Raw genomic sequence first — 26,922 nt, 5'->3', positions numbered from 1 at the left:
AGGGAAGCCCTAAATGAGTTTTCTCAGCAGGTATTTGGTAAGTACCCACTATGAAAGGTTGACTGGCCACTGCGGATCAAAAATAAAATAGTCCCTACTTCGAGCAGCTTACAGATTAGTAGCAACCAATTCATGTTAAAATAATAATTGGTTTTAACACAAAGCAAAATTTAAATACAATTCTTTGGTAGTTTTTAATTTATTTCCCTTTTTAAATTAGATCCAAGTAAAAGTATATTCCTCTTTTTGTAAATTATTCTCATTAAACAAATTATATATCAACTAGCATAGAGATATATGTGTAATTATTTTCCCCAAAATTAGCACTAGTCATCTATAAGTGATGCTTGCATCATTTAAAAAATAAGCATGGGGCTCCCCTGGTGGCGCAGTGGTTGAGAGTACGCCTGCCGATGCAGGTGACGCGGGTTCGTGCCCCGGTCCGGGAAGATCCCACATGCCGCGGAGCGCCTGGGCCCGTGAGCCATGGCCGCTGAGCCTGCGCGTCCGGAGCCTTGCTCCGCAACGGGAGAGGCCACAACGGTGAGACGCCCGCGTACCGCCAAAAAAAAAAAAAAGCATGTATCACAAAACATGTTAGAACAGTATTTTCAATAACAGGACTCGACCCCAAGAACTAAAATAGAAAAGTGATGTGATATCCATAAATGAAACCAGTAAATTTAGCCAAGGGCCAGAGGTTTCGGTGCAGAGCACTCCTACAGGGTTTCTGGCAAAAAGTTTGCCCTGGTTCTAACAGGCAGCATCTATTTAAAAGTTTCACTCCTCCCCGACACATCCGTGGAAAACCTATTGGCGCGCGAGCTCTTCCTTTCAGCAACAACCTCTTCGGTTCAAGATAAACTAAGTTGCAGAAGCTACCTGATTGGCTAAGAAATAATGACGTAAGATTTCTCAAGCCCACTGAGAATCGTCCTCCCCTAGCCTGCCTCAGATTCCGCTTTCCGATTGGTTATTACGGCAAGAAGGCGGGGCCAACTGCTGAAGTTGACCTCTGGGTCGGGAACCCCAGCAAACATGGCGGCGGCCAGGTGCTGGAGGCTTGTGCTCCGTGGTTCAGGGCTGTCACTGCACACCGCGGCCGAGGCCGCCGTCAAGGCTCCCGAAGTGACCGGCCCAGATGTCGCGGCAGCCCCAGTCGCGCGCTACCCGCCGGTCGTAGCCTCTCTGACTGCCGACAGTAAGGCGGCACGGCAGCGGCGAGTGGAGCGATGGCAGGCCACGGTGCACGCGGCCAAGTCGGTAGACGAGAAGCTGCGAATCCTCACCAAGATGCAGTTCATGAAGTACGTAGTTTACCCGCAGACCTTCGCCCTGAACGCCGACCGCTGGTACCAGAGCTTTACCAAGACGGTGTTCCTATCGGGCCTGCCGCCGCCGCCTGCCAGGCCCGATACCGAGCCCGCGCCGGCTCTGGACGTAGTGGCCCTGCGCGACGCCGCCTGTGATTGCCTACTGCAGGAGCACTTCTTTCTGCGGCGCAAGAAGCGTGTGCCTCTTTACCTGGAACGTGAGGCCATCACCTCGCCTTTCTTGGACCAGCTGGTTGCCTCCCTCACGGGCCTGCTCAGCGCTCGCAATCCGGCCCTGGCTAACGCCGCCCTCGGTGAGCCTCGGGCCCGCCACTCCGGGCGGGGGAGGTGGGGATTGTAGGGGACCTCTCTGCGCCAGATTTGCCCCCTTTTTCTTTCTTTCTGCTTGGTCAGTTTTTTTTCTCAGTCCTTTCGCTCCTGGCTGGCGACAGCGTCCGGAGACTGGGTTCTCGTGCATGTGCTGCCACCTACTCACTGTACAACCCTAGGCTAAGTAGCCTGAGCCCTCCAGGACTGCTTTGTGAAGGTCCAGACAAGTGTTGGTTAAGAAAAGGGGCTCCTGGAGAGCGGGACAGGCCTGGGGTTGCCTTTTAGCTCTTCCATCAAAAAGTTACTGACCTTATGTTAGTTTATAAACAGATTTTGACCTAGTTTTTCTCATTTTCAAGATGAGAATACGATAATAGTACTACTTGGTCATAGATAGAATTGTTAAGATTAAAGGCGATATTGATTAAAATACCTAACGTGTATTCGGTACTCTCTGTGTACCTGGCCCTGTTCTAAATTTTATATGTGCCAAATTTAATCCTCACAGTAACTTTACAGTAGGCAGCATTGTTTTATAAATGAAAAAACAAACAGATCCAAGGTACAGAAACGTAAAGTGTATCTAGTTAAAGAGGCTACAGCTGGTAGATTTGGAGGACGGGCTTCAAACCCAGCCATTCTGGGTTCCCAGTAAACAATCAGCAACTTCTGTTTTACTGTTACATTAAGGCATGAAAAATAATTAATGGATAGACAGTTTTAAAAATCAGTGTTTCTGACGTGTTCATCATTTTATATCAGCCACCCAGTAGGTATCTTAATAAATATCTATTGAATTAACGTTACTGTGACTGTAGGTGTGTGCTCAACTGAGTCTTGTAGTGTTCTTGTTTCTTTCATCCCAGTTGGGAATGAAGTGGTCTTGAGAGAAGTGTCACAGACTTTGCTCATGATTGATGGCCTGGGAAAGTTGACAATCTCGTCAAAACCCAGGTTCCTCTTCTGTATAATGGAGATAACAACTATACATACCTTTGAGAGTTATTGTGAAGATTGAATTAGTAATTCATAAGACAGCTCTGACTCTTAATAAACTTTTTATTTCTGGTGAATGATGCTGCTGTTAGTTTTATTTTATGTTTGTCCTTAACTGAGAAATCTCTTTGGTTACAATGCTTAGTGTAGTGTGGCAAAAGTAGACAATAAAGGTTTGAGCGTTATTTTAAAGTTGTGATTGTTTAAGTTAAATTATTACGTAATCCAGACTCTACATCTTACATCAAAGAGTAATTTTTGATGTATTTTCAGCTAGCACAGTCATTCTTGAGTTCTGTATTGCAGAGTTTGGTGTGCTTACAATAACTAAATTCATCTAAATAATCATATAAAAATTTTTTGAATATCTTTTGATAGACTGTAAACGCCCAGTTCACTTCTACTGGTTGCGTGGTGAAGAAATTATTTCTCATGGTCATCGGAAAGGTCGAGTTGATGCTTTGAGATACCAAATAAATGATAAACCACACAACCAGATTCGAATATCCAAACAACTACCTGAGGTAAAGATTTATTGCATATGTTTCTGTTGACAGTTGAGGAGGAAGTGTTATAGCAGGCTAGGTAATGGGCTACGTAGGATAAAAAGTTTTGGATAGAACCCTTTTCTTTCAAGTGTATTTGGAATATATCTCAGCTATAATTCTTTTTCAGCTTTTTAACTTGCTATAGTATATATATCTTGCAGAGGTCAAATAATCGTTTTAAGTGGGGTTAAGTCCTCAGTTTTTAGGACCATACAAATCTTTTTTTTTTTTTTAATGAAAATACTGATAATAGTTTATGATTGTAATTTATGGTAAAGTACCCTACCTAATTATAAATCAAGGCATTTTTACAGCTATAAGCTGGTCATCTTATGTGTATACACTTCTTTTGGAGAAAACAAGTGTGTTTTGAGTATCATCTGTATGTCCATGTCAGTGGTTGGCACATTTCTTCTGCAGAGGTCCAGATAGTAAATATTTTAGGCCTTGAGCGTCGTAAGTCTCTGTTGCATTCTCACTTCTTAACATGTAACAGCAGTCGTGTACCATAGGTAAATGAATTTGCATGACTGTGTTCCAATAAAACTTTAGAAAAACAGGTGGCTGGCTGGATTTGGCCCATCACTAGATGGTAGTGTTAAATCATTTTGTAAAATCATCTCATTTTTAAGATTTCTAAATCTATTAAGAATGTGACTAAAACATATGCTAGTGTTGCTGTGAATTCACTTATGACTTTTTCTTTAAGTTTGTGCCACTGGATTATTCTGTACCTGTAGAAATCCCAGTTATGAATTGTAAGCCAGACAAACTTCCATTATTCAAACGGCAATATGAAAATACCATATTTATTGGTAAGTTTCCTCTTTTAATAAATGAGTTCAAAGTGTCCTGTGCAAATTTGCATAATTAATTCTTTTATTTATTTATTTATTTTGCGGTACGAGGGCCTCTCACTGCTGCGGCCTCTGCCGCTGCGGAGCACAGGCTCCGGACGCGCAGGCTCAGCGGCCACGGCTCACGAGCCTAGCCGCTCCGCGGCATGTGGGATCTTCCGGGACCGGGGCACAAACCCGTGTCCCCTGCATCGGCAGGCGGACTCTCAACCACTGCGCCACCAGGGAAGCCCCATAATTAATTCTTGATGACCAAGAGATTCAGATAGTCTATAAGCAATGTAATTTATCTCAGGTTGCAGTTCGCATGAAAATTGGAAAGAAAATATTCTTTCAGCTTGCCATTTAAAATTTTACTTGTTTCTACTGAATTAACAGTATTTAACAGATAGTTATGTTTATTAGGCTTTGTTGATTTATTATTTATATAGAAAAGTAATTTGTGTTTTTTCAAAAGTAAACAGGTAAGAACTGGATTTGAGGTAGTGATTGGCTTTTTTTTTTTAACAAAAGCCTCCCATTTGTGCCACACACTGATAACCATCAGGAATATAAAAACTAATAAGGCCTGATCTCTGTGCTCATGCAGCTTATACTTTGGCTGTTTTTTCTTTGTTTATTAATTCCTAGCTGATTGAGGAAGATTTTTAAGAAAGCAGCTTTCTGCTGGTCCTCCAGAACTGTTTTATCAGTCCCTTCTCAGTCACTGTGGTCTTAGAGAGTGAATTATGGGGAACTTTTGGTTGAAAAGACTTTACCACTAAAACCAAGAATTTCAGCATTATAAAGGGAGTTTTTAAAGTCATGAAGCGTTTGTATCCTTTGGTGATTATGACCAGCAGAATAACAAAGCTCCTAGTGATGACCGAGGAGTTTGAGAAAACTGAAATAATAGGGAATTTTAAATAAATTTTACATATATTCTTTTGACTTATCCTATATCATTGTGAGCCGATGATAGCTTGCAGATTGTACTTTCAGATGAAATTTATTGTAATCAATAAAATAAATAAGCCAAGCTTTCCGTTTGTGTATTTTGAATGCTGATCACATAATGAGTAGAGGAGACAGATAGCCTTGAACCAAATACTGAGGACATGTGCTGCAGATATTCTACTTGTGTATTTCATCTGAAATGTTTTTATTTTGCTCTTCAGGCACAAAGACAGCAGATCCACACTGTTATGGACATACCCAGTTTCATCTGCTACCTGACAAATTAAAAAGGGAAAGGCTCTTGAAACAAAACTGTGCTGATCAGATAGAAGTTGTTTTTAGAGCTAATGCTATTGCAAGCCTTTTTGCTTGGACCGGAGCACAGGCTATGTATCAAGGTAAAACTAGTTTTATGGCATTATAGTTATTGGAAGACATTTTAAGAATTTAATAGATCAAATTGTTTTCCTTGGGTTAAAATGTAGGCTGAATCTTCACATTTTGAAAGCTTTTGCATTGGCACAAAATGCAGTTGTTTTAAAGTCCATAATTAAATATTTTACATTTGTAGTTGGTAAGTGGCACTTTGGTAGTTACTCTGATCTTTTACTTTGACCATTTTTGTGTGAATGTATTTTTTTCTGATGATGTTCTCAAGCATTTCAAAGACCACCTAACTGAGTCAGCTCTGTAGATGACAGCAGCTTTCTGAAACTAGAAAATGAAATGTTTTCATGGATTACATTTTAGATTAAATCACAGTTACGATATATAACTTCTTTGAAGGCCATATCTAGGGTGTGAGTTAGGAGACTGTTCATTCAGTTAATGGCTTATGGTTTTTACATACCAGGTGCTGTTGGCCTTGGAGATATAGTGTTGAGTGAGAGAGACAGATCCTGCTCTCCTGGAGCTTAATGTTATAGTAAGGAGAGTAAGAGATAATAAACATGTAGTATTTTTAGCTAGTGGTGTTACTCTGGAGAGACTATACTAGATGAGGGGTAGAATGATTCATAGGTTGCAGGTATAAATGAGGCGTGGGGCAGAATCTATTTAAACAGAGTTAATTCAGGGGAGGTCTCTAAAAAAATGACATCTGAACAGAGACCTGAATGGTGAGGAGCTGCCTTTGCACAAACCTGGGAGAAGGACACTTCTAGGCAAGAGGAATGGCAAGTAACTCTGAGCTAGGAACGGACTTGAAGTGTTGAAGGAACAGCATGAAGGCTGATGAAGAAAGGGAGGGGGAGAATGGAAAGCGATAGGAGGTGAGAGAGGAAGCTGGAGGCATGCCATGGAGGACTTTTAGAGCCAGCCCATTGTGAAGCATTTGGATTTTGTTACAATACAATATATACCTAGATTACTCCTATATAAGCATCCGTGAGGAATTTAATACAGATTTAATTGCTGCCAGGCTCACCTTTTTCCTTTATATATATATATGTATATATGTACACATATATGTATACACACATGTATATATATATATATATATTTTAACCTTACACTCACAATTGTTGACTTACGTTTTTGTAATAGAAATAAATGGATAAAGTAGGAATAGGAGTAGACAGAATCAGAAAAAGTAGAAGGAAACTTTCTTGAAGATACTAGAATGGCATTGTTCATTCATAAAAGATATTCTTTTCACAGTATAATTCTATATTTTAACAATACTGTTTATTGGCTATCTTCATTAAAGCTGATATAAAATATGTGTGGCAAAATTTATAAGTTACTCCTTGGCCCTGGCAGTTGGATTTAAAAGTATTAAAGCCAGTTAGCCTGGAACAAGAAGCAGCCATAAAACTTGAGTAGTAAAGGTATTAAGATATCCTGGAACCTTATGATGACGTAAAATACACTAGGCAAAATGAAAGCAACTCATAAAATCAATTTTGAATTATAAATTAAGACACAGAATTCATCTAATTACATGGTTGAAGTTCTTAGAAAGTCAAGTTTTTTTCTGAAGGGCGTTTTTTTTGGTAGATTTGGTGAAGTAAATGGCCGTAATGGTTATTGGGTGTTAGATGCTGCTGGTATAAGGAAAATTTGAACATATTTGAGGCTGTGAGTAATCATGTGGTTAGTATCAGATGTAGGAGAGATCTGCATAGATAGAGCTTGCTGCTCTTCTTAGATGAAGTGAGTTAAGGTTGAAAGCTGATAAAGTCCAAAGTTGTTGAAAAGGTGTATCCTGAACTTTGGGGATAGTAGAGGGAAGGAAATAGTTCTTGATGCAGAAATGGAACATAGGATTAGAATGGAGAAGATAGGGAAAACTTCGATATCTTTAGGAATTTGGTAGGTAAAATATATAGGTTTTAGGAGGTATTTTATATCCTCTAATGTGTGTGTTTTGTTTTGGTAAAATATATTCTGTATGTAAGTTTCAGCATAACTTTCTTCTACAGGATTCTGGAGTGAAGCAGACGTTACTCGACCTTTTGTCTCCCAGGGTGTGATCACAGATGGAAAATACTTCTCCTTTTTCTGCTACCAGTTAAACACTTTGGCGCTGACTGCACAAGCTGATCAAAATAACCCTCGTAAAAACATATGTTGGGGGACACAAAGTAAGCCTCTTTATGAAACAATCGAAGATAATAATGTGAAAGGTTTTAATGATGATGTTTTACTTCAGATAGTTCACTTCCTACTGAATGGACCAAAAGAAGACAAATCACAGCTGTTGGTAAACTAAGAAAAAACATTTGATTTGAGACTTTGGGAATACTTAAATTTCACTGAAGGAACAATAAAAGGAATTTTAATAATGAGACTTCTGTCAAATATTAAATGTACTGATTTTCAGGCAAATATTTCTTATGTTAACCTCTGATTAGACCTTTCATTTGGCTCAAAATACATCACTAAAGGATTTAATTTTAGATATAGTATGTCGATTAAAAATAATTTTACTTATATGTGACTAACTGATGAGACTAATTGAGCAATCATCAATACCTGGTATTAACTGTGTGTGTAAGCTCATACTACTTGCTGCATACCACTCACTGCATGACAGGCCAGTAATTTGAGAGACAAGGTGTTGGCGTAAGGAAAAATGATGTTACTTGGAAAGCCAGTGAGCCAAGATGGCGGACTAACATCCTGAAGAATTATTTTAATTCAGGGTAGAATTCTAGCTTCTTTTATGCTAGGGAAGGGGGAAGCAGGGTGCCTGATAAGCTTGTGGACAGTCTCCTGACTGGTTGGTAATGAGATAACCAGGTGGTATTTTGGGAGTCAACATTAATCAGCCTTCTGGTTCCAACCTGGCTGGGGTGTATGTGCTTGTGGTCAGCATGTAGTTAACTTTTTCTACGTGGTGAGAATTTTACTATCTATAAAACAACTGAAGTGTATGGCTCAGAATATTATCTATAGCCCTCAAGGAGGAACTAAAGGTCTTTGATGCTGTTTTGTGGCTAAACTATTATTTTGTCTTGCTTGACTATTTTCCTTTGTTTCTGCATTGTCTCATTTCTCTGACTAAATTTGCTGTTTGGAACTCAGGGAAGGCCTTGGAGGCTGAAGCTTTTCTACAAACAAGAGGCAGGGGATATGAGGGTTCTGTACCCTGGAAGGCCCTGCAGGTCCTGCTCAGTTTTCTATGGTTTTAAAAGTAATATAAAGACAATTCAGTGCTTGAGAATATTTAGATGTTTTGTTATATTTTTTCTTTTTATTTTTTTATAATAATATCGTATAGAGTTTCAAAACCCTACACAAACCCCTTCAAAACATGAACAGTATTTTGCACATATAGGAAACTGGCACAGAGGAGTTAAAATGACTTTAATAAGTTTTCACAGATGATTAATGATATAACTGATGAATTCTATGCAACTTAGTTTCCTTAGAGCTTAGAAGTAACATTAATATAGTTCTGCTAGTTTCATTTGTTCTATCCCAAAGATTGGTAAACTAGGTTTGATATGTTTGAAAATCAATTGTCGGTAAAATTGTTAATCTTGTTGAGAATTAAGGTTCATTCAAACTATTTTTAGTGAGAAAAAACAATTACCTTTGTTATTGTTGTTGTTGTTTGGCCGTGCTCTGCGGCATGAGGGATTTTAGTTCCCTGACCAGGGATCGAACCTGTACTCAGTGGAAGCACCGGACCACCAGGCAATTCCCCTAATTACCTTTATATAACCATGCTAACAGTTACGATTTTATATAACCTCCTGTTGTAGATATCTAAAATAATCCATTATTTACTGTAGTTAATGACAAATGCTGTTTTTTCTTTCTTCCTTCTTCTTTCCCTCCCTTCTTCCCGCTCTTTCAAAACAGAGGTCACAGTTATATGGAATAGATGCCTCAGCTAGAAGGGATTATTTACTACAAATGATTGCTAAACTGAAGGAATATGATTTGAAAGTTGTAATTCAGTTCAGGCAAGTGCCTCCTTTACAAGGCATTGTGCTAAGTGTTCCATCTTTACTTTCATTTTTTGCAGAATGCCATGTAATTTCACTCCACCATTCTTTTATTTAAGCTGTTTCCAAAGCTTGGAATACTGTTTTCTACCCCTGGTCCTGTTTATTCCAACCTGTCTGTTGCATTCTCACTCATCCTTCATAGAAAAATGCAGGTATAGAGGGAACAACCATATCAAGCTCCAAATAAAATATCTCTTAATCTTCACTCTCTAACTAATTGAACCTTGTGCAATTTGAGTTACCATCCTTGACTTCTGCCTCCATAAAACAAAATAATTTCACAAACTTGTCTAAGGATGAAATGAGCTAGTGTATGTGAAAGTGCTTTTAAAATATTATGTAATTAAAATATCGAGGGTTCAGTTGAAATACTTTTCTTTTCCTAAACAGATTGTAATTGATTGTCCCATCCTTTGAATACTTCTTCCTCTATGGTAGCACCTGTTTCATTGTTTCACAGCAATTTTTCTCATTACAATGGTGGACAACACACACATCAGACATACACACCTGTATGTACATGTCAGGACTTCATACAGCACTTACTATATTCTAGAGCATGGTCTAGATATTTTACCGATATTAGCTCACTTAATCATCACAACCATTTTGTGAGCTAGGGACTGTTATTCTCATTTTGCTGGTAAGTTAACAGGCACAGAGAGCCCAACAGCTTATTGCAGGTCACACAGCTAGAAAGTGGCAGGATTAGAATTTGAGCCCAGGTGGTCTGACTCCAGAGCCTATGGTAGATATTCCCCAGTAATACACTATAGATGTAGTCAGTGCTACAGCAGTGTATCAGTGGTATAAATTTAGATAAAGGAAATGTTAATACTGATATGAATCATAGGAATGTGCCTTGGAGCAAGTAGCATTTGAATTGGTTCTTGATAGATGGCATTTTCCAAAAACAGGAGAGTAAGTGGATAGATCTGTGAATGAAGGTGAAAAATTCAAGATTTACCTGGGAAGTAGGTGGTAACTTGCTTTACCCAAGTAGGGTGTAGTCTAAAAGCATTTCGAGAAAAAATTTATTTACTAAGAAACAAAATCTAATTGGTGTCCCATCTACATATAACACTGAACATCAGGAAACAGTATAGCAATGTTTAGACTTCTGGGGGAAACATTACATCAGAAGAAATCTGAATTAGTCAAGATAAAGATAGGTTAGGACAATTGAAAAAAATGTTAGAACACCCAAGTCTCTTACCAGTTCATCAGAAATGTATTTCAGTTGATTAGCACATGATTTAATAGAGGAACCAATGAATGGAGGAATCAAAATGAATAAATGTAATGAGTACACAAAGTTGTATCAGGCAAAAGTAGGCATAAAGCAGGGTTAGTACCTATAATTTCAAATAATTCAAGGCAAGAAAAGAAATCTAGTGTTAAAAGGTCATTTTATGTTATAAACTGTAATCAGTGTACAAAATGTTAATCTTAGTTTGAGAAGTTGGAGTAACTAAAAATGAGGAATAATGAGTAAAGGTGACTTAATAAAATTTGGTATCTTACAAACAGAATATATCTTTTAAAATGTGATAGAACATGTATACAAGATCATTTATTAGACCACAGAAAGTGTCAGGAAATTATTAAAAGTGGGAATCATATAGGTCGTGAACTCTATCCACACCGCAGTATACCCAGAAATTGTTAGTATAGTTTTAAACCAGGAACACCTAATCATTTGAAAGTGAAAGTATATTCCTCAGTGGTTATTGCCTGGACAGAATTTTCAATATAAAAATCAAACACTCCCAGAGCTATATCACAATCTAAAAGTGAGAGCTAGTTATCTTACTTGCCTTTTCATTTTTGTCAGATGTATTTTTATATGATCTGGACAGTTCTTCCTTTCCTATGCTTTGAGCAGGAAAGCATTGTATTAGTGTAAGTAAAACTTTAGACTAAAATACAAATCCTGCCTATAAAAGCTAGTGGAATATAGCCAAAATTATTCTGAATACATTTACTCCTAAGGATGCATGAAGGTGCTGTAGGAGAGAATCACTGAATAAACAATCTCTTCCTTTTGCAGTTGTCAACTAACTTTGCTTTAATTGTTTTTGTATTAAAACACATGGAGTAGAATGGGAAAAGCCACATGTATTTTAAAAGATAGAACATGAAGTTCAGAGAAATTTTCACTAATCTCAGAACTCGGGAAGAGCATCATATCTTGCTTTTTGCAGTCTTACATTTGATTTGATGCCTGTTTACTAATATACTTAGTGGCAAATTTATAATGTTACGTGTTTATGTAAAGCAAGAAAATAAAATCTGTGTTTGCTAGAAGAGTTTAAAAAAACTAAAGAAAATCAGAAGAAGAAAATATAAATGTAGAAGACTGAATTGGAAGAGAAAGCAGACTTGACAAGTAGATGCACTAACTGGTTCTTTATCCTAGCCCCTCCCATATCAGTAAAAGAGTTAATATTCTAGTAAATCTAATCAAGAGGAAAAAAGAAAACATTTAGAATTGGAAAAGGGGAAGTAATATACTTGGTGGAGGCTCTAGATAGATAGGAAAATGCTATGTATAACAAATTTGGACATTTTCTGCTGAGAAATATAAACAAAATGATAAAGATAGAAAGCTTAAATAGACCATGGAAGAAACTGAAAATATTTCTAAGATACCTTCCGACAAGTGTCCAGAGCAGTACAGTTTATCGGTGACTTCTTTAAAATTTCCATGAAACAAAACTAAAGTTTGGAGTGCTACCCAATTCATCTTATTAACTCATCCTAATTTTTAAAAAAATCTCTAAAAACATACAGGTTAAATGCACATTTGTATATAAATGCAGAAATTCCAAATGAAATGCCACATACCAACTTCAACAGTAATTAAAAAATCCACCCTAATAGGGTAGAGTTAATCATGGAAATGCAGTACCAGATTGATGTTAGGAAATATGCTAGTAGCTAACATCAGTAGTTCAAAGGAAAAAAATAAGGCTTTTGATAAAATTCTTACTCTTGGTTAAAAAAGCAAAGAAAAATGGGTATTAATAGAAGTATATTTTAATAAGAGTTTTATGTTAGGCTACCCCCAATTTATGTTTAATGGTGAACAATAACTGATGTTCCCACTGAACTCAGGTAAGACTGCCAGCTTTGACCTTTATGTGTGGTTTGCTGATTCATTCCAGGTGCCTAGAATCGTACAAGCAAGCACTCCAAAGTTTGTTGAATAGATGTGAATTAATGAACTTAAGGTAGTCAGTCTTTCTAGTTTGAAATCAGGTATATCTCCTCATTTATGTGCACTTTTCATATCTCAGCAAAGTTACAGTTTTCTTTATGAAGATTTGCATGCCTAGATTTTTCTGTAATTGTGAGTTAATTTTTTTCATTTCAGTTATTTTTTATAGCTTCAAAAAAGGGCTTTGTAATAGCTGTTGTTGACTGCTATATATTTATTTTGTAAAAGGCCATTTAATTAGCTCATTAAATCAGGAATTTTTTAGTTGAGTCTCATGAGGTATATAGCTCCAGTCTGTCTTGGGTTCCTCTGAAACTGCTTATTAGCACAGCTAATCATCAGCCTCCATGTAGTAAAATCATTGGACAGTCTCTGACTACTTCACTCAGTACATTTGTCACATTTGGCGTAGATGACCACCCCTTCATTCTTGAAGTGGTGTTTTTCATTGCCTTCAATGAAACATACTCCATTTTCCTCCTATCTCTTTGACCATTCTTTCACATCCCCCTTTGCTGTTCTTCCTCTAATCTTTCTTTAAATATTGGTATACCTCAGGGTTCTGCCCTAGGCTCCATCTTTTTTTATCCACCATCTTTCCTTAGATGACCTTACCAAGTTTCATGGATTTAAATATATTTATAAGCACATTCAAAATTGCAATTCTGTTTCAATTTTGTGTTTCATGTCTGAACTGTTAACGTCACCATTGTAAATGAATAGGTCTGAGTGATTAAAATTAGGGTGATTTTTCATTAATTTTTCAGTTTCATAAATTTCCCAGAAATACATATTATTTTTATAATAAAAAATTCACTTTAAAGAACCTAGTTCTCTTTCCTGAACGGACTCCAACATGGAACCACCGTCTTATGTCAAATTGTACTCCACCATAAACAACTTTATTGTGAAATTGTATTTGGTAAAGCATTTCTTGAGTACATTTGTTATTTAAGAAAAGTTCGTTCAGTAAAATTCACGTAAGTTTCATCATACATATATTTAATTTATTCTAAATAGTTGATCCCTATAAACTGAAAACTTATTTATTAGATGCAAAGAGCTTAGATTTTTTTCTTGAGATATTTTAATAGACCAGTCAATTGCTATGCATATTGCATTTTATATTAAATTCTAGCACATTTTGGATAATGCTTAAAATAAAGCTGAGGTACGGTTAATTCACATAAAATGTAAGGCACAATAATTTTTTAATTACTCATTTACTATTATAGAAATCGGAAAAAATCGTTGCTTTGGACAGAGGCAGGAAAAAATAAGAAAAAGAAAATAAAAGGGAAAAAATTGCTACAGAGAATATTGAGAATAGAAATCAAAGACCCACGGGTGAACAACACTGACATTGGCCAATATTTGATTGGACAAGGTTGAATTTCTCATGAAAGGCCTTAGTATTCCAAAGTTTGGTAAAAAAAAATTTGTAAGACAAACAACAATAACAGTACAAAATAAAAAGCAGGGACTAATAAGACTCCACAAAGGGTGAGAATTATAGGTAATAATATTGCAAATGTACAGACGTGATCACTGTCTTGGTGTGTAATAAGCACACTGTAGACTAAAATTCAGCAATAGTTACTATCCAAATAAGCTTATCTCTTCATTAAATGTAGCTTATAAGACTATGTAACTTTAAGAGTATTCTCATAATTAGCCTGCTTTAAATAATGTTCTGGATGTCATCCTTAGAACAAAATTAAGCTCCATTTCTCAATCACATTTCTTTGTTTCTTTCCCTCTATGTAAAAATATGGAATTCTGTCTCAGGTCTTGATTACATTTTGTGTTCTTTGTCATCCTATAGAATTCTGCATTTCACTTTGGAAATTTTTGTAATTAACTTTTGACGCTTGAAATTGGCTTTTGAAACTTTTATAGTAGTTTGGACGTAAGTTTGGGGTTTAATGTGTAGGTTATATTTTTGGCTTTTTGCATCTTTAAAAGAAAGTTATGGTTATGAGATGATTTGTTTTTAAAATTATGTAAAGGAACTGCCATGGGATTTAAAACGCAAGTAATGTTCTCTAGAAATGAATTGAATTGATGGGAAGTCCAAGTTGATACATGCAAATGGGATATCACTTGTTTTTACCTTTTTAGTTTTTGGACAAAATAAATGAAGTTTTAAATTGGTGACATATAGCAAAAACTTATATATTAACCAGTTTAGAAAAGCTGAATACAGAAGAAAGTAACCATCTTTTATTTTTGTTTATTCTTTTTAATTTTTAATTAATTTATTTATTTTTAGCTATGTTGGGTCTTTGTTGCTGCACATGGGCTTTCTCTAGTTGTGGCGAGCAGGCTTTCTCTAGTTGCGGCGAGCAGGGGCTACTTTTCTTTGCAGTGTGAAGACTTCTCATTGCGGTGGCTTCTCTTGTTGTGGAGCATGCATTTTAGGTGCGTGGGCTTCAGTAGTTGTGGCATGTGGACTTAAGTAGTTGTGGCTCGCGGGCTCAGTTGCTCCATGGCATGTGGGATCTTCCCGGACCAGGGCTTGAACCCGTGTCCCGTGCATTGGCAGACAGATTCTTAACCACTGTGCCACCAGGGAAGCCCCCGTCTTTTATTTTTGAATAGATAACTGTGTAAATGATTATAAACTTGGTGCTTTAATTCAAACAAACACCCTCAGAATGTTTTTATAAAAGTTGTGTATTGATATAAAGATATTCACAACTTTAGCATTTTTTAGATGTGATACATATATATATATATAAAATGGGAATTGGCATATTCATTTTTGCTATGGCCTTATGGCCTTATTCATCTTGTAGAGGTATATACTGCAGAAATATGTAACCAAATAGCGTTATAAATGAGCTACCTGTACTTTTTATCATTTTAATTCTAGGTTTGAATTACTAGAACCTGTCATGATCTTAGGAAAATGAAAGCTTACATGATGTTTAGCCACTTGGAAAGTATTTCTCTGGGTCTTCAGTTCATGTAAAACGTGACTTTTATTTGTAAACTAACAGTACTTTTGTTATAAGCACTTTATTAGGATCTTCTGAAGCATTCCAATAAGTTTCCTCTCTTAATCAGTAATTAATCATTAATCATTAATAAAGAAGGTGGGCAGGATTTAAAGCCAGAACGTACATCAGGGATAATTTAGTTTAGCAGCTGAGTTCTGTTTATGTCATTCATCTTTACCACAGACAGTGCAGGTTTTTTGTCTTAATTGGCAACATTAAAAGGGAGAGAGGTTTTAAAACATCCAGGTTTCAAGTTCTTTTGAAAAATAGTAAAATCTGATGACGCTAGGTTTACATTCTTTTGTGTTAACAATAAACAGGCTCTGGAACTTGTCTGCTCTGGGTCCCTTTAGAGGGGACATACTCTCTCCAGTTTGTCCCAGTCCCCCCACCACCCACTCCTCATTTTTACTCTCTTGACCAACATCATCTGTCATGCTTCACTAATTTCTGTTAAATGTTTTTTCTCTAAGGCATTGAGTTTATGACCCCTGAGGTCCGGATTACCATTAAGAACTTGTATTACTAGTGATAAAATTCAACCTTTACAATTACTTTTCAGGCTTTAGGATCTCAGTTTTCTATCAACATACATTAATGATAAATTGAATTCAAATGAGGAGTTCAATTTCATTTGAGATAATTAAGTGAAACCTGGTCTTTGAGTGAAAGAAGATATATTAGTTACCTGGCAAAATACATGAACTTCTGTTCCCTACCTCTTTTGCTGAATGAAAGGCAAAGTGAAACCTGATTTGTTTTGTTTTGACAGTTTATTAATCATGAGGTTGGGAGAAATTTTGTCTATTTTCACAGAACCAAAGTTGGCAACCAGAGAATATTTGGACACTATATGGAGTATTTTGTTTACCTTTATAGTCTATGTTGGGTTGTCTACAGTATCACCCTCCCCAGTTGTGGAAGAATGGTTAGGATGCTCTTACAGAGTTGAGCCCTTATCAGACTAGAGAAGATGCCCAAATGGTGGTCAAAAACAGACTGGTTAGAAGACTGTGAAGTAACCTATTAAAAAACAAAAACAGAAACAAAAGAAACCTTTGACTTCTGTGTCCCAAAATGGTGGACTAGATTATTTGGTTCAATCTTCCTGCTATAATATCTGACTAAATATAACAAATATCCACTTGAAGGCAATTAGAGAGGTAACAAGGTAGTGAGTAATTGCCAGACTGATATCAGGAAGAAAATGGAAATCCAGAAAGGTGAACCTAGTCTTGGGTCTGCTTTTGCTCTGGAGGGGGAATTTGTTAACCAAGAAGAGGAGGCTGAAAGGTTGAGTAGAATTTTAATAGTCTTGTGAGATGAGAAGGACAAGTTATAGCACAGCATCTCCAAGTTTGGGACTTGGGAAGAATTCCTTGGTTTGAGACCCTGAAGGATCACATTCAAGGTATAAAGGTGAACTAGAAGCAAACCATTCACATAGAATATAGCTTAGAATTGAGTCAACTAGATAGCTTAGAAAAATCTGAAGTTTTGAAAGTAGATTAACATGATCTGAGATTTTTAGTGCCCTGGGAATCTGAAAGATGCAAGTTTGGAGAAAGAGAACAGGTTCCTAGGTCTCAAATTATTTCTACAAAACTTTTTCAAATACAATATATCCATATAATAATTGGGCACAAGAGGAGAAAGACAGTCAGAATGAAAATCAGCAGAAACAATAGACAGTAGAATCAGACCCAAAGGGGCATCAAATATTTGGATTGTGAAATAGACTTTAAAATTAATGTTTACTATGTTCAAGGAGATAGAATAAAAGATTGAAAATTTCAGTATAGAACTGGAAACTATAAAAAATGTCATCGCAGATTTGTAAAAGAGCGAAATATTCAAGAACTAGAAAAACAAAACAGTAAACAAAATTAAGAACACAAAACATTGTATTAGTTATCTATTCTGCATAACATATAACTGCAGACTTAGCTTCTTAAAACAACATACATTTATTATCACAGTTTCTGTGGGTCTGGAGTTCAGCCATGGCTTAACTGGGTTCTCTGATTCAGAGTCTCACAAGGCTGCAATCAAAGTATCCGTCAGGGGAAGGGTGTCATCTGAAGGCTCAGCTAGGGAAAGATCTGCTTCAAATCTGTGTGGTTGCAAGCAGGTTGTTGGACTGAAGTCCTCAGTTCCTTACTGGCCATTGGGTAGGGACATCCTTCAGTTCTTGCCATATGGGCCTCTCCACTAGAGCAGCTTACAATAGAAAGAGCATATAGAGAGTCTGCTAACAAGACTGTTGGTCAGAAGGCCAAGTCACTGTGTCCAGTCCATAACCAAGGGGAGGGGACTGCACAAGGTCATGAATAGGAGGTGTGAATCATTGGGGACCAATGATTCTTAGAGTCTGCCCACCAAAGATTATAAATACCACTGAAGAGAGAACTCCTGAATTGGAAAGTCAGAATAAAATATCCATAATAAATGTTGTCTTCATAAACTTTTTTACTCCGCCATTACCAATAAAGAAGGGTTGATATTTACCCATGCCCAGAAGAATGGAAGTAGTGTGGAAAGGGAATAAATAAGGATATATGTTAATTGAATACATAGGAGCTTAGAAATAAGGAGACTATTAGGGAAGGAAATGAAGGATCAAACTAGGTATTTAGGAATCCCATTTTTTCTTGTTCTGGATGCCAGTGGGTACCCCATCTGTAGTACTCTTTGTAATGAGCTATACATAATTTGTGGCTTAGTTGATATTTTTGATGTTGATTAATAACATGCCAGTGGATAATCAGTAGAAACGTGTGTCTATAAACTACTAGCCATAGCACATATTTTATCTTGCTCATTTTATTTCTGCACAGGATTTTTCAAGGTGCAAACATATTTCTGAGAAGTATACAATTTTCTTAAATAAATAGGTGTTTATTTTTTAATTGGCCATTACCTCATGGGAGGTGATATTTGTAAATATATTTCAAATTAGCATGCATTTCAGTAAATAAATTATTTACATGTCCAAAAAAGCCCAACATGACAACTGTAGGTTAAGAACCAGTTTTAGTTTATCTCATAGGTGTTCTATCTTTGTTCAAGCTTAGTTATAATGGAAAAACTCTTTAATGTTGACAGAATTTCTTTAGAATAAACGATTAATATGTCTGAAAGACCAATTTCACCTGGCAAAATTGGAGAGGAAATAGTAATTTGGAAAACCAAGTTACTGTAACCTTTGATAAGCAAAGGCATCTATAATGTAAGTCATTATAGTATTTCTCCTTTTTAAGAATTCATAAATTTAATGGTCCTATCAGTTGCGTGTTAGTTTGAAAATGATCTCGAGCTAGATTCATACTGAATAAAATCCAGAAACTTTCATCATAATTTGACTAGATGCACAGGAAGCTAGGAAGAAAAGGGAAAACATGGAGAATAAACTTCTTCATTCCAGGTACTATATTAACATGAAATCAGTCAACCTTCAACACCCATATTCATTTGAAACTCGATGACATTGTTTAGTTACTTATCATGCACTACCCAAGGGACATATAGATAAATATTTTAACATCCCTATGTAGAAGCATCCAGTAAGGTTTATGACTTTGTTTATATCAAATCATATCCTAGGTATTAATTTTATCCACTTAGGTAGAGAATGGATAGGCTTTTGATTTAGTTTAGAAAATCAGATTTTCATATTGTTTTTTAGCTTCATTTTAATCTGTAGAATATAAGATTATTTTTGTTGTCGATGTGAAATATGTAATTATTATAGAAAATTTGAAAAACACAGAGAAGTGGGAAAAATAATCTCATACTGTTAACATTTTGGACTGTTGCCTTATATCTATGCATTTTTGTCAACAAAATGTTTTATGTTTTTATTTCATAATCATCTTATCAAATTACTGTAAGTTTCTATATTCTGTGAATAGTCTTTTGGGGGTATTTTAAAAGGTGATTGAATAGTAACAGTATTCTGTTACTGAAGGAGAAATACTTAAACATGAAATTTCCACAATATTAAGTTCACATTCATTTACAGAGGAAAAGAATCATAATTTTTTCAGTTGTAAAAAACTTGAACATGATAATTCTTTAAGATTAGCTAATGTGGGTGTAAATATATTTAATGTTGGACTGGTTCACAAGTATGCAGATGATTATATCCTTTCAGTATATTTGCAAGATTTCCATATCTCACTACCTTAGTGTGATTCATAATTGGAAAAATAAAGGATCTGTGTATTTGGAAAGCCCTAAAGGAAGAAAAAATATCTATACAATTATCCTCTGGTAAAGTGTAATTTGTTGAAACCTTCAGAACTAGGATATTAAATGTCATTTAAAAGAACAATGCCAGAGAATTCTAGGTCTCAGGTTACCTGAAAATGTAAACAAGTTTTAAAATCGGTTTGACAGTTGGATCTGAAAATCTAGATTGAAGTCTTGCTTCTATCATTAACTAGCTAAGTGACTTAGGACCACTCAGTTTTTCTTGAATTCAGTTCCTTCATATAATAAATTGAGGGGATTGAACAAGAAGATCTTCAAAATCCCTCCTAACTCTAATGTGCGATGAATCATTCCTTCTAAGCCTGTCACAGCAGATGTGATTTGCCATTAACATTATTTTTTTTAATTCCTTTTTTAAACCTCCTGTTTCCAAATGACAAAATGGTAATGTTCTTGAGAGCTGGAGAGTTGTGTGGGGTTCAGCTTGCCCTTTCACTAAATTTCTTCAGTTGTGATATTTTTCTTTCATACATTTTCCCCCATGGCACTATCCCCTGAGGGATAGACTCATAAACTTTTAGAATAAAAGGAAATTTAATGGTCATCAAGTTCAACCCACGATTCAGTGCTCAAATGTCCTCTAAAACATTTGCACCAAATACTCGCCTCTGTGCCTGAAGGTTGAAGATTTATTACCTCCCAAGGCTGCCATTTTCCCAGTTTGTACTGTACTGATTACTAGACAAAGTTTATTTTGAGTTGAAATCTCTTTTCTGGTAGCTTCTTCCCATTTATAATTGCCTATCTCAAAGTTATTTGGATATCTTCTCCATTTCCTTTCATCAAGTACATTTTTTACATCTTACTATGTTCTCTTTTTTAAAATATATTTATTTTATTTATTTGGTTGCACCAGGTCCTAGTTGTGGCATGTGAAGTCTTAGTTGCAGCATGCATGTGGGATCCAGGTCCCCAACCAGGGATTGAACCCAGCAGGGCCCCCTGCATTGGGAGCGCAGAGTCTCAACCACTGCACCACCAGGGAAGTCCCTGTCTCACTATGTTCTTTTAATTGGAAACAACCTAACTGTTCAACAATAAGGGATTGGTGAAATAAATTTTTCCCAATCTATATAAAAGGAGTACTGCATTAGTTTTCTAGAGTTGCCATAACAAATAACCACATATTTGGTGGCTTAAAATGACAGAAATTTATTCTTTCACACTTTTGGAGGCCAGAAGTCCAAGATCAAGGTTTGGCAGAGTCATGCTCCTTCTGAAAGCTTTAGGGGAGAATCTTTCCTTGTCTCGTCAAGCTTCTGGTGGCTCCTGGCATTCCTTGGTTTATGGCAGCGTAACTCCAATTTCTGCTTTGTCTTCACATGGTCTTCTTCCCAGTGTCTGTGTGTGTTCTCTCCTTTTCTCACAAGGATGCCAGTGATTGGATTTAAGGTGAACACTAAATCCAGGATGATGTCATCTCAAGATCCTTAACTAATTACATCTTCAGAGACCGTTATTTCCAAGTAAGTTCACATTCTCAGCTTCCAGGTGGACATGAGTTTGGGGGGGATACTATTCAACCCATGACAAATACTATAAAACTGCTTAAAATGATGAAATGGGTAAGTACTCAGTTGGTCATACACTATCTTGTAGGACCAGGCACAAGTTCTCATTGATCGTTTGGGAACATCCTATTTTAATAAGTCTATCATCATTAAGCTTTTTAACAAATTATCAACATGTGTAGTGTTACATGTTGAATTGTGCCTCCCCCCCCCCCCCCAAATTATACTGAAGTCCTAACTCCTAGTACTTCAGTGTGTGAGCTTATTTGGAAAGAGTCACTACAGATATAATCTGTTAAGAGGAGGTCAGACTGGGGTAGGGTGGGCTCTTTATCTGATATGACGGGTGTCCTTACAAGAAGAAGACACAGGAGAGAAAAACCACGTGACAACAAAGGCAGATTGAAGTGTTGCAGCCGCAAGCCAAAAAATGCCAAAGATTGCCAGTAAACCACCAGAAACTAGGAAGAAGCAATGAAGGATTCCCTCCTACAGGTTCAGAGGAACATCTGCCCTCCCTGCCAACACCCTGATTTTGGACCCCTAGCCTCCAGAACTGTGAGATAATAAACCTCTGTTGTTTTAAATCACCTAGTTTGTGGTAGTTTGTTTTGGCGGCCCTAGTAAACCAACACGGGTACAGTTGACCCTTGAACAAGGTGGGGGGCTTAGGGGTGCCAGCCTTCTGCACAGTCCAAAATCTGAATATAACTCTACAGTTGGCCCTTTGTATACATGGTTCTGCATCTGTGGATTCAACCAACTGTGGATCCAGTAGTACTGTAGTATGTATTTAGTGAAAAAAATCGGCATATACGTGGATCTAGACAATTCAAACCTGCATTGTTCCAGGGTCCACTGTAGTTTAAAAAAACAAAAGAAACTCTGAGCTCTGGGAACAGGATTTCTGAACTCTAAACGCCTCCACCAATAATAAGGTGGGGTTTTTTTTGTTTTTTTTTTAACATCTTTATTGGAGTATAATTGCTTTACAATGGTGTGTTAGTTTCTGCTGTATAACAAAGTGAATCAGCTATATATATACATATATCCCCATAACCCCTCCCTCTGCGTTCCCCTCTTACCCTCCCTATCCCACCCCTCTAGGTGGCCACAGAGCACCGAACTGATCTCCCTGTGCCATGCGGCTGCTTCCCACTAGCTATCTGTTTTATGTTTGGTAGTGTATATGTGTCCATGCCCCTCTCTCACTTTGTCACAGCTTACCCTTCCCCCTCCCCATATACTCAGGTTCATTCTCTAGTAGGTCTGTGTCTTTATTCCCGTCTTACCCCTAGGTTCTTCATGACCTTTTTTTTTTCTTTTTTTCTTAGATTCCGTATATATGTGTTAGTATACGGTATTTGTTTTTCTCTTTCTGACTTACTTCACTCTGTATGACAGACTCTAGGTCCATCCACCTCACTACAAATAACTCAGTTTCGTTCCTTTTTATGGCTGAGTAATATTCCATTGTATATATGTGCCACATCTTCTTTATCCATTCATCTGATGATGGACACTTAGGTTGCTTCCATGTCCTGGCTATTGTAAATGGAGCTGCAATGAACATTTTGGTACATGACTCTTTTTGAATTATGGTTTTCTCAGGGTATATGCCCAGTAGTGGGATTACTGGGTCATATGGTAGTTCTATTTGTAGTTTTTTAAGGAACCTCCATACTGTTTTCCATAGTGACTTTATCAATTTACATTCCCACCAGCAGTGCAAGAGTGTTCCCTTTTCTCTACACCCTCTCCAGCATTTATTGTTTCTAAATTTTTTGATGAGGGCCATTCTGACCGGTGTGAGATGATATCTCATTGTCGTTTTGATTTGCATTTTTCTAATCATTAATGATGTTGAGCATTCTTTCATGTGTTTGTTGGCAATCTGTAATAGTAAGTTTTTTGAAGCCTTGATTACTGCTTTCATCATATGCACTGTTTTCTTGACACTTGCGATAACTTTCAGCCTAGAAATGCTATGGCTTTAAACTGAAGTTTGCCTAAAGCTAGAGTAGAATGTCTTGGAATTCCATGATCAAGATAGCAACTTTGTGGAGGACTGAGATTTTCCTAGATTGAGCTCAGTATCAACTAGAATTTTCCCTGATCTGAAATTTCAGTAACTTAATCAAGAAAACTAAACCTTACACTAAGAACAATCAGTGGGTTATAGTCTAATAGAATCAGTCTTAACTCTCTGCCGGGAAAGGGCTCCGAATTTCAGTACAGGTGAGATTTAGAGACAAATCTCTCTTTGTCTCTCTCTCAGTCTCTTCCACCATCTTTTCATTTTGTTAAAATTGCTGTTCCTACATAGTTGATAGTATGTTGATAGATCGTTTTCTAAAATGTCCAGGAAACCAAGGTAGAGAAATTTCAAAACATGCTTTTCCATAGCTATCTTGGAGAGAAAAAGGGAACCAGGCAGAGCAATAATTAGAGATAATGGCTTAAAATGAAATAAAAGTAGTAGAGATTTCTAGTTCAAGCAACATGGTAGACTAGGGCATCAACTACTTTCTCCCTCTATTACAGATTCTTTATAAAGAAATGTACCATAAGAAGGTACACTAAAGTATGACTGAGCTGAAAGGAAGGAAGGAAGAGAGGAAGGGAAGGAGGGAGGGAGGGAGGGAGGAAGGAAGGATGGATCCATAAGTGGGAACCTATTAGTACACTTAAAGCCAGAACAGTGAGCTCTGAGTGGTGCTTCTGTAGCCTGGGTGATATCATGCCTGGATATGGGCTGTGGAGTTTGAGCATATTCACGTTTGCTTGGGGAAAGGAGGCATGGACATAGCTAACGACTGTTGAGCTTAGAGATTGGAAAACAGCCCCAATCCTCCTATGAAAGGGACTAGAAGAAAGGCAATCCACAGAAAATGAAGCTAAAATATCCTTAGCCTCAGTATCAATGTGGGGAATGCAAATGAAAATAATGAGTTACTATATTATTCTCATTGTATTGGAAAAAGAATGTCTAAATACCTCATATAATCTTGGTGTGGGGAAATGGGAGCTCTTGTACACTGCAGGCAGGCATTTAAATTGGTGGAACCACTTTGGATGCTGCTTTGTAGTACTTTGTGCAGTGGAAGATGAACATGCCCTGAGACATACCAATTGCACTTCTAGATCAATACCCTGAATGTACTCTCGCTCAGGTGCACAAGAAGATGTTGTAAGAGATTATTCCTTGTGGCACTATTTGTAATAGGGGAAAAATGGAGAACTTCTGAATGTCTAGCAATAAAGGAATAGATACATCAGTTGTTATATGTTCATATGAACATACTAGTGTTTAAATGAATGAACATGAACAAATCTGGAAAACAAAGTTGGGGAGAAAAAGCAAGTTGTTGAAAGATATGGTCAGTATCATCCCATCTATGTAAGGTTTAAAAATCCAGAGAATATTACACTGGTAATGCTATACAGGTGTAGTAAAATATAAAAATATAAACTGGAAGCTCTGTACATACTTTTGGATATTACAGTATGATGAGGGAGGAAGTGGAATAGCATTGGAGTGAGGTGGCGGTTATGTTTGGTGGTTCTGTTTGGTTATTTTAGTTGTTTGCAACATTTTATTTTAGAAAAGAAGGAGGATCAGATATAAGTATGGTAAAATAATAGTATTTGTTAAGTTTGAATGATGGGTATATTGGTTTTCATTCAATATTTTCTAAGTTTTCTGAATGCTTGAAATATACGTATGTTAAAAAATTTATGTAAATGTATTGTTTTGTGCCGGTCTCAGTCTATTGATAACCAGTGTTGTGGCTGGACCAGCCCTTATGGTTCTTATTATGACTGCAAGATGCCCTCAGCAATAACCATCACCAAACTTGGAAAAAAAAAGTTTTATTACTTAAAGGTCCTGGAAATTACATGGCACACCTGGGGCCACACAGCAAGGTTGCCGGTAGAGAGAGAGAGAGAGAGCACGAGGCTGGGGTTCTGTGTTTTGGGGGATTGAGGGTGGGGCCTAGGATTTCACGGGCTCACTCTTTATTGGTGAATTTAAATATAAGTGGAAATTTTAAGCACAGAAAGAGAAAAAAAAGCAGCCCAAGTGGTCAGTTACAGAAATCAACAAAGATCTCTAAAACAAAGGAGACTAAAGCAGGGTGGCAGTGGTGTCCTGGCTCTATTTCTGTGGCTGGCAATGTGTTTATTTGAGATAGCTTTCTTTGAGGGGATGACTCTTTGTAGTGGATGACAGCAATCAAAGCTTAAGTCAGGCACTTGCATTACAAAAGAGAAAAAAAACACCCGTTCAGGGCTTACACTACATTTATAAAAATAAAAATAAATATAACATGTCGTATATAACAAAAGCTCTGTGTATATATGTGTGTGTGTGTGTGTGTGTGTGTGTGTGTGAAAAACGTAGGCAAAGGAAAGGCAGGACAGACTTCTGAGTAGTAAAAACATGGAGAATCCTAGGACGAAGAAACTGGCTTAAATACACGAACTTATTTGAGAAACCACATTCCCATATGACAATCTAGTACAATTTTCTGGTTTTAAAGTACAGGCATACCTCAGATATATTGCGGGTTTGGTTCCAGACCATCGCAACGAAGTGGATATCGCAATAATGTGAGTCATACGAATTTCTTGGTTTCTCAGTGCATATAAAAGTTAACTTTATACTATATTGTAGTCTGTACAATAGCATATGTCTACAAGATAATGTACACACCTTAGTTAAAAAATAGCATATTTTTAGCAAAAAAGTATTTTTTTTCTGAGCAGTATGTCTCAACAGTGGGCTTAAGATATCCACTAAGCAATGTTGTAAATATAATCATCCAGTCTTTGTTGTTCCATTTCTAGATTGCGGAGTAGATTGAGCATAATTCTTAAGGGCCCTAGGATTTTTGGAATAGTAAATGAGCATTGACTTCAACTTAAAGTCACCAGCTGCATTAGCCCCTAACCAGAGAGTCAGCCTGTCCTTTGAAGCTTTGAAGGCAGGCATTGACTTCTCCTCTCTAGCTATGAAGCTCCTAGATGGCATCTTCTTCCAATATAAGGCTTGTTTTGTCTACACTGAAAATCTCTTGTTTAGTGTAGCTACCTTCGTTAATGATCTTAGCTGGATCTTCTGGATAACTTGCTGCAGCTTCTACATCAGCACTTGCTGCTTCACTCTGCACTTTTATGTTATGGAGATGGCTTCTTTCCTTCAACCTCATGAACCAACCTCTACTAGCTTCAGACTTTTGTTCTGCAGCTTCCTCACCTCTCTCAGCCTTCACAGAATTGCAGAGAGTTAGAGCCTATCCGTGGATTAGGCTTTGGCTTAAAGAAATGTTCTGGCTGGTTTGATCTTCTATCCAGACCACTAAAGCTTTCTCCATGTCAGCAATAAGGCTGTTTTGCTTTCCTGTCATTTGTGTGTTCCTTGGGTGGCGCTTTTCATTTCCTTCGAGAACTTTTCCTTTGCATTCACAACTTGG

General features: G+C 37.0%; 1 protein-coding gene across 1 annotated transcript; it reads left to right on the top strand.

The window, feature by feature from the left end:
* Positions 1-1,012: 1,012 nt before the first annotated feature.
* On the top strand, positions 1,013-21,504 carry MRPS30 (mitochondrial ribosomal protein S30). The gene is made up of 5 exons (XM_060009514.1): positions 1,013-1,627; positions 3,018-3,163; positions 3,897-4,002; positions 5,202-5,378; positions 7,404-21,504. The coding sequence occupies exons 1-5, from the start codon at positions 1,039-1,041 to the stop codon at positions 7,691-7,693; spliced, it is 1,308 nt and encodes a 435-aa protein (XP_059865497.1). The 5' UTR covers positions 1,013-1,038; the 3' UTR covers positions 7,694-21,504.
* Positions 21,505-26,922: the final 5,418 nt, after the last annotated feature.

Source organism: Delphinus delphis, chromosome 3 (assembly GCF_949987515.2).
Source record: "Delphinus delphis chromosome 3, mDelDel1.2, whole genome shotgun sequence".
Taxonomy (NCBI): Eukaryota; Metazoa; Chordata; class Mammalia; order Artiodactyla; family Delphinidae; genus Delphinus; species Delphinus delphis.
This window is presented reverse-complemented; position numbering and strand designations above follow the sequence as displayed.

Bases quoted from the DNA above. Each gene is read 5' to 3' on its own strand.
- MRPS30 (XM_060009514.1), top strand. From the start codon at position 1,039: ATGGCGGCGGCCAGGTGCTGGAGGCTTGTGCTCCGTGGTTCAGGGCTG. The intron at 1,628-3,017 runs GTGAGCCTCGGG...ATCTTTTGATAG, and splicing joins CCTGGCTAACGCCGCCCTCG to ACTGTAAACGCCCAGTTCAC. The intron at 5,379-7,403 runs GTAAAACTAGTT...TTTCTTCTACAG, and splicing joins AGCACAGGCTATGTATCAAG to GATTCTGGAGTGAAGCAGAC.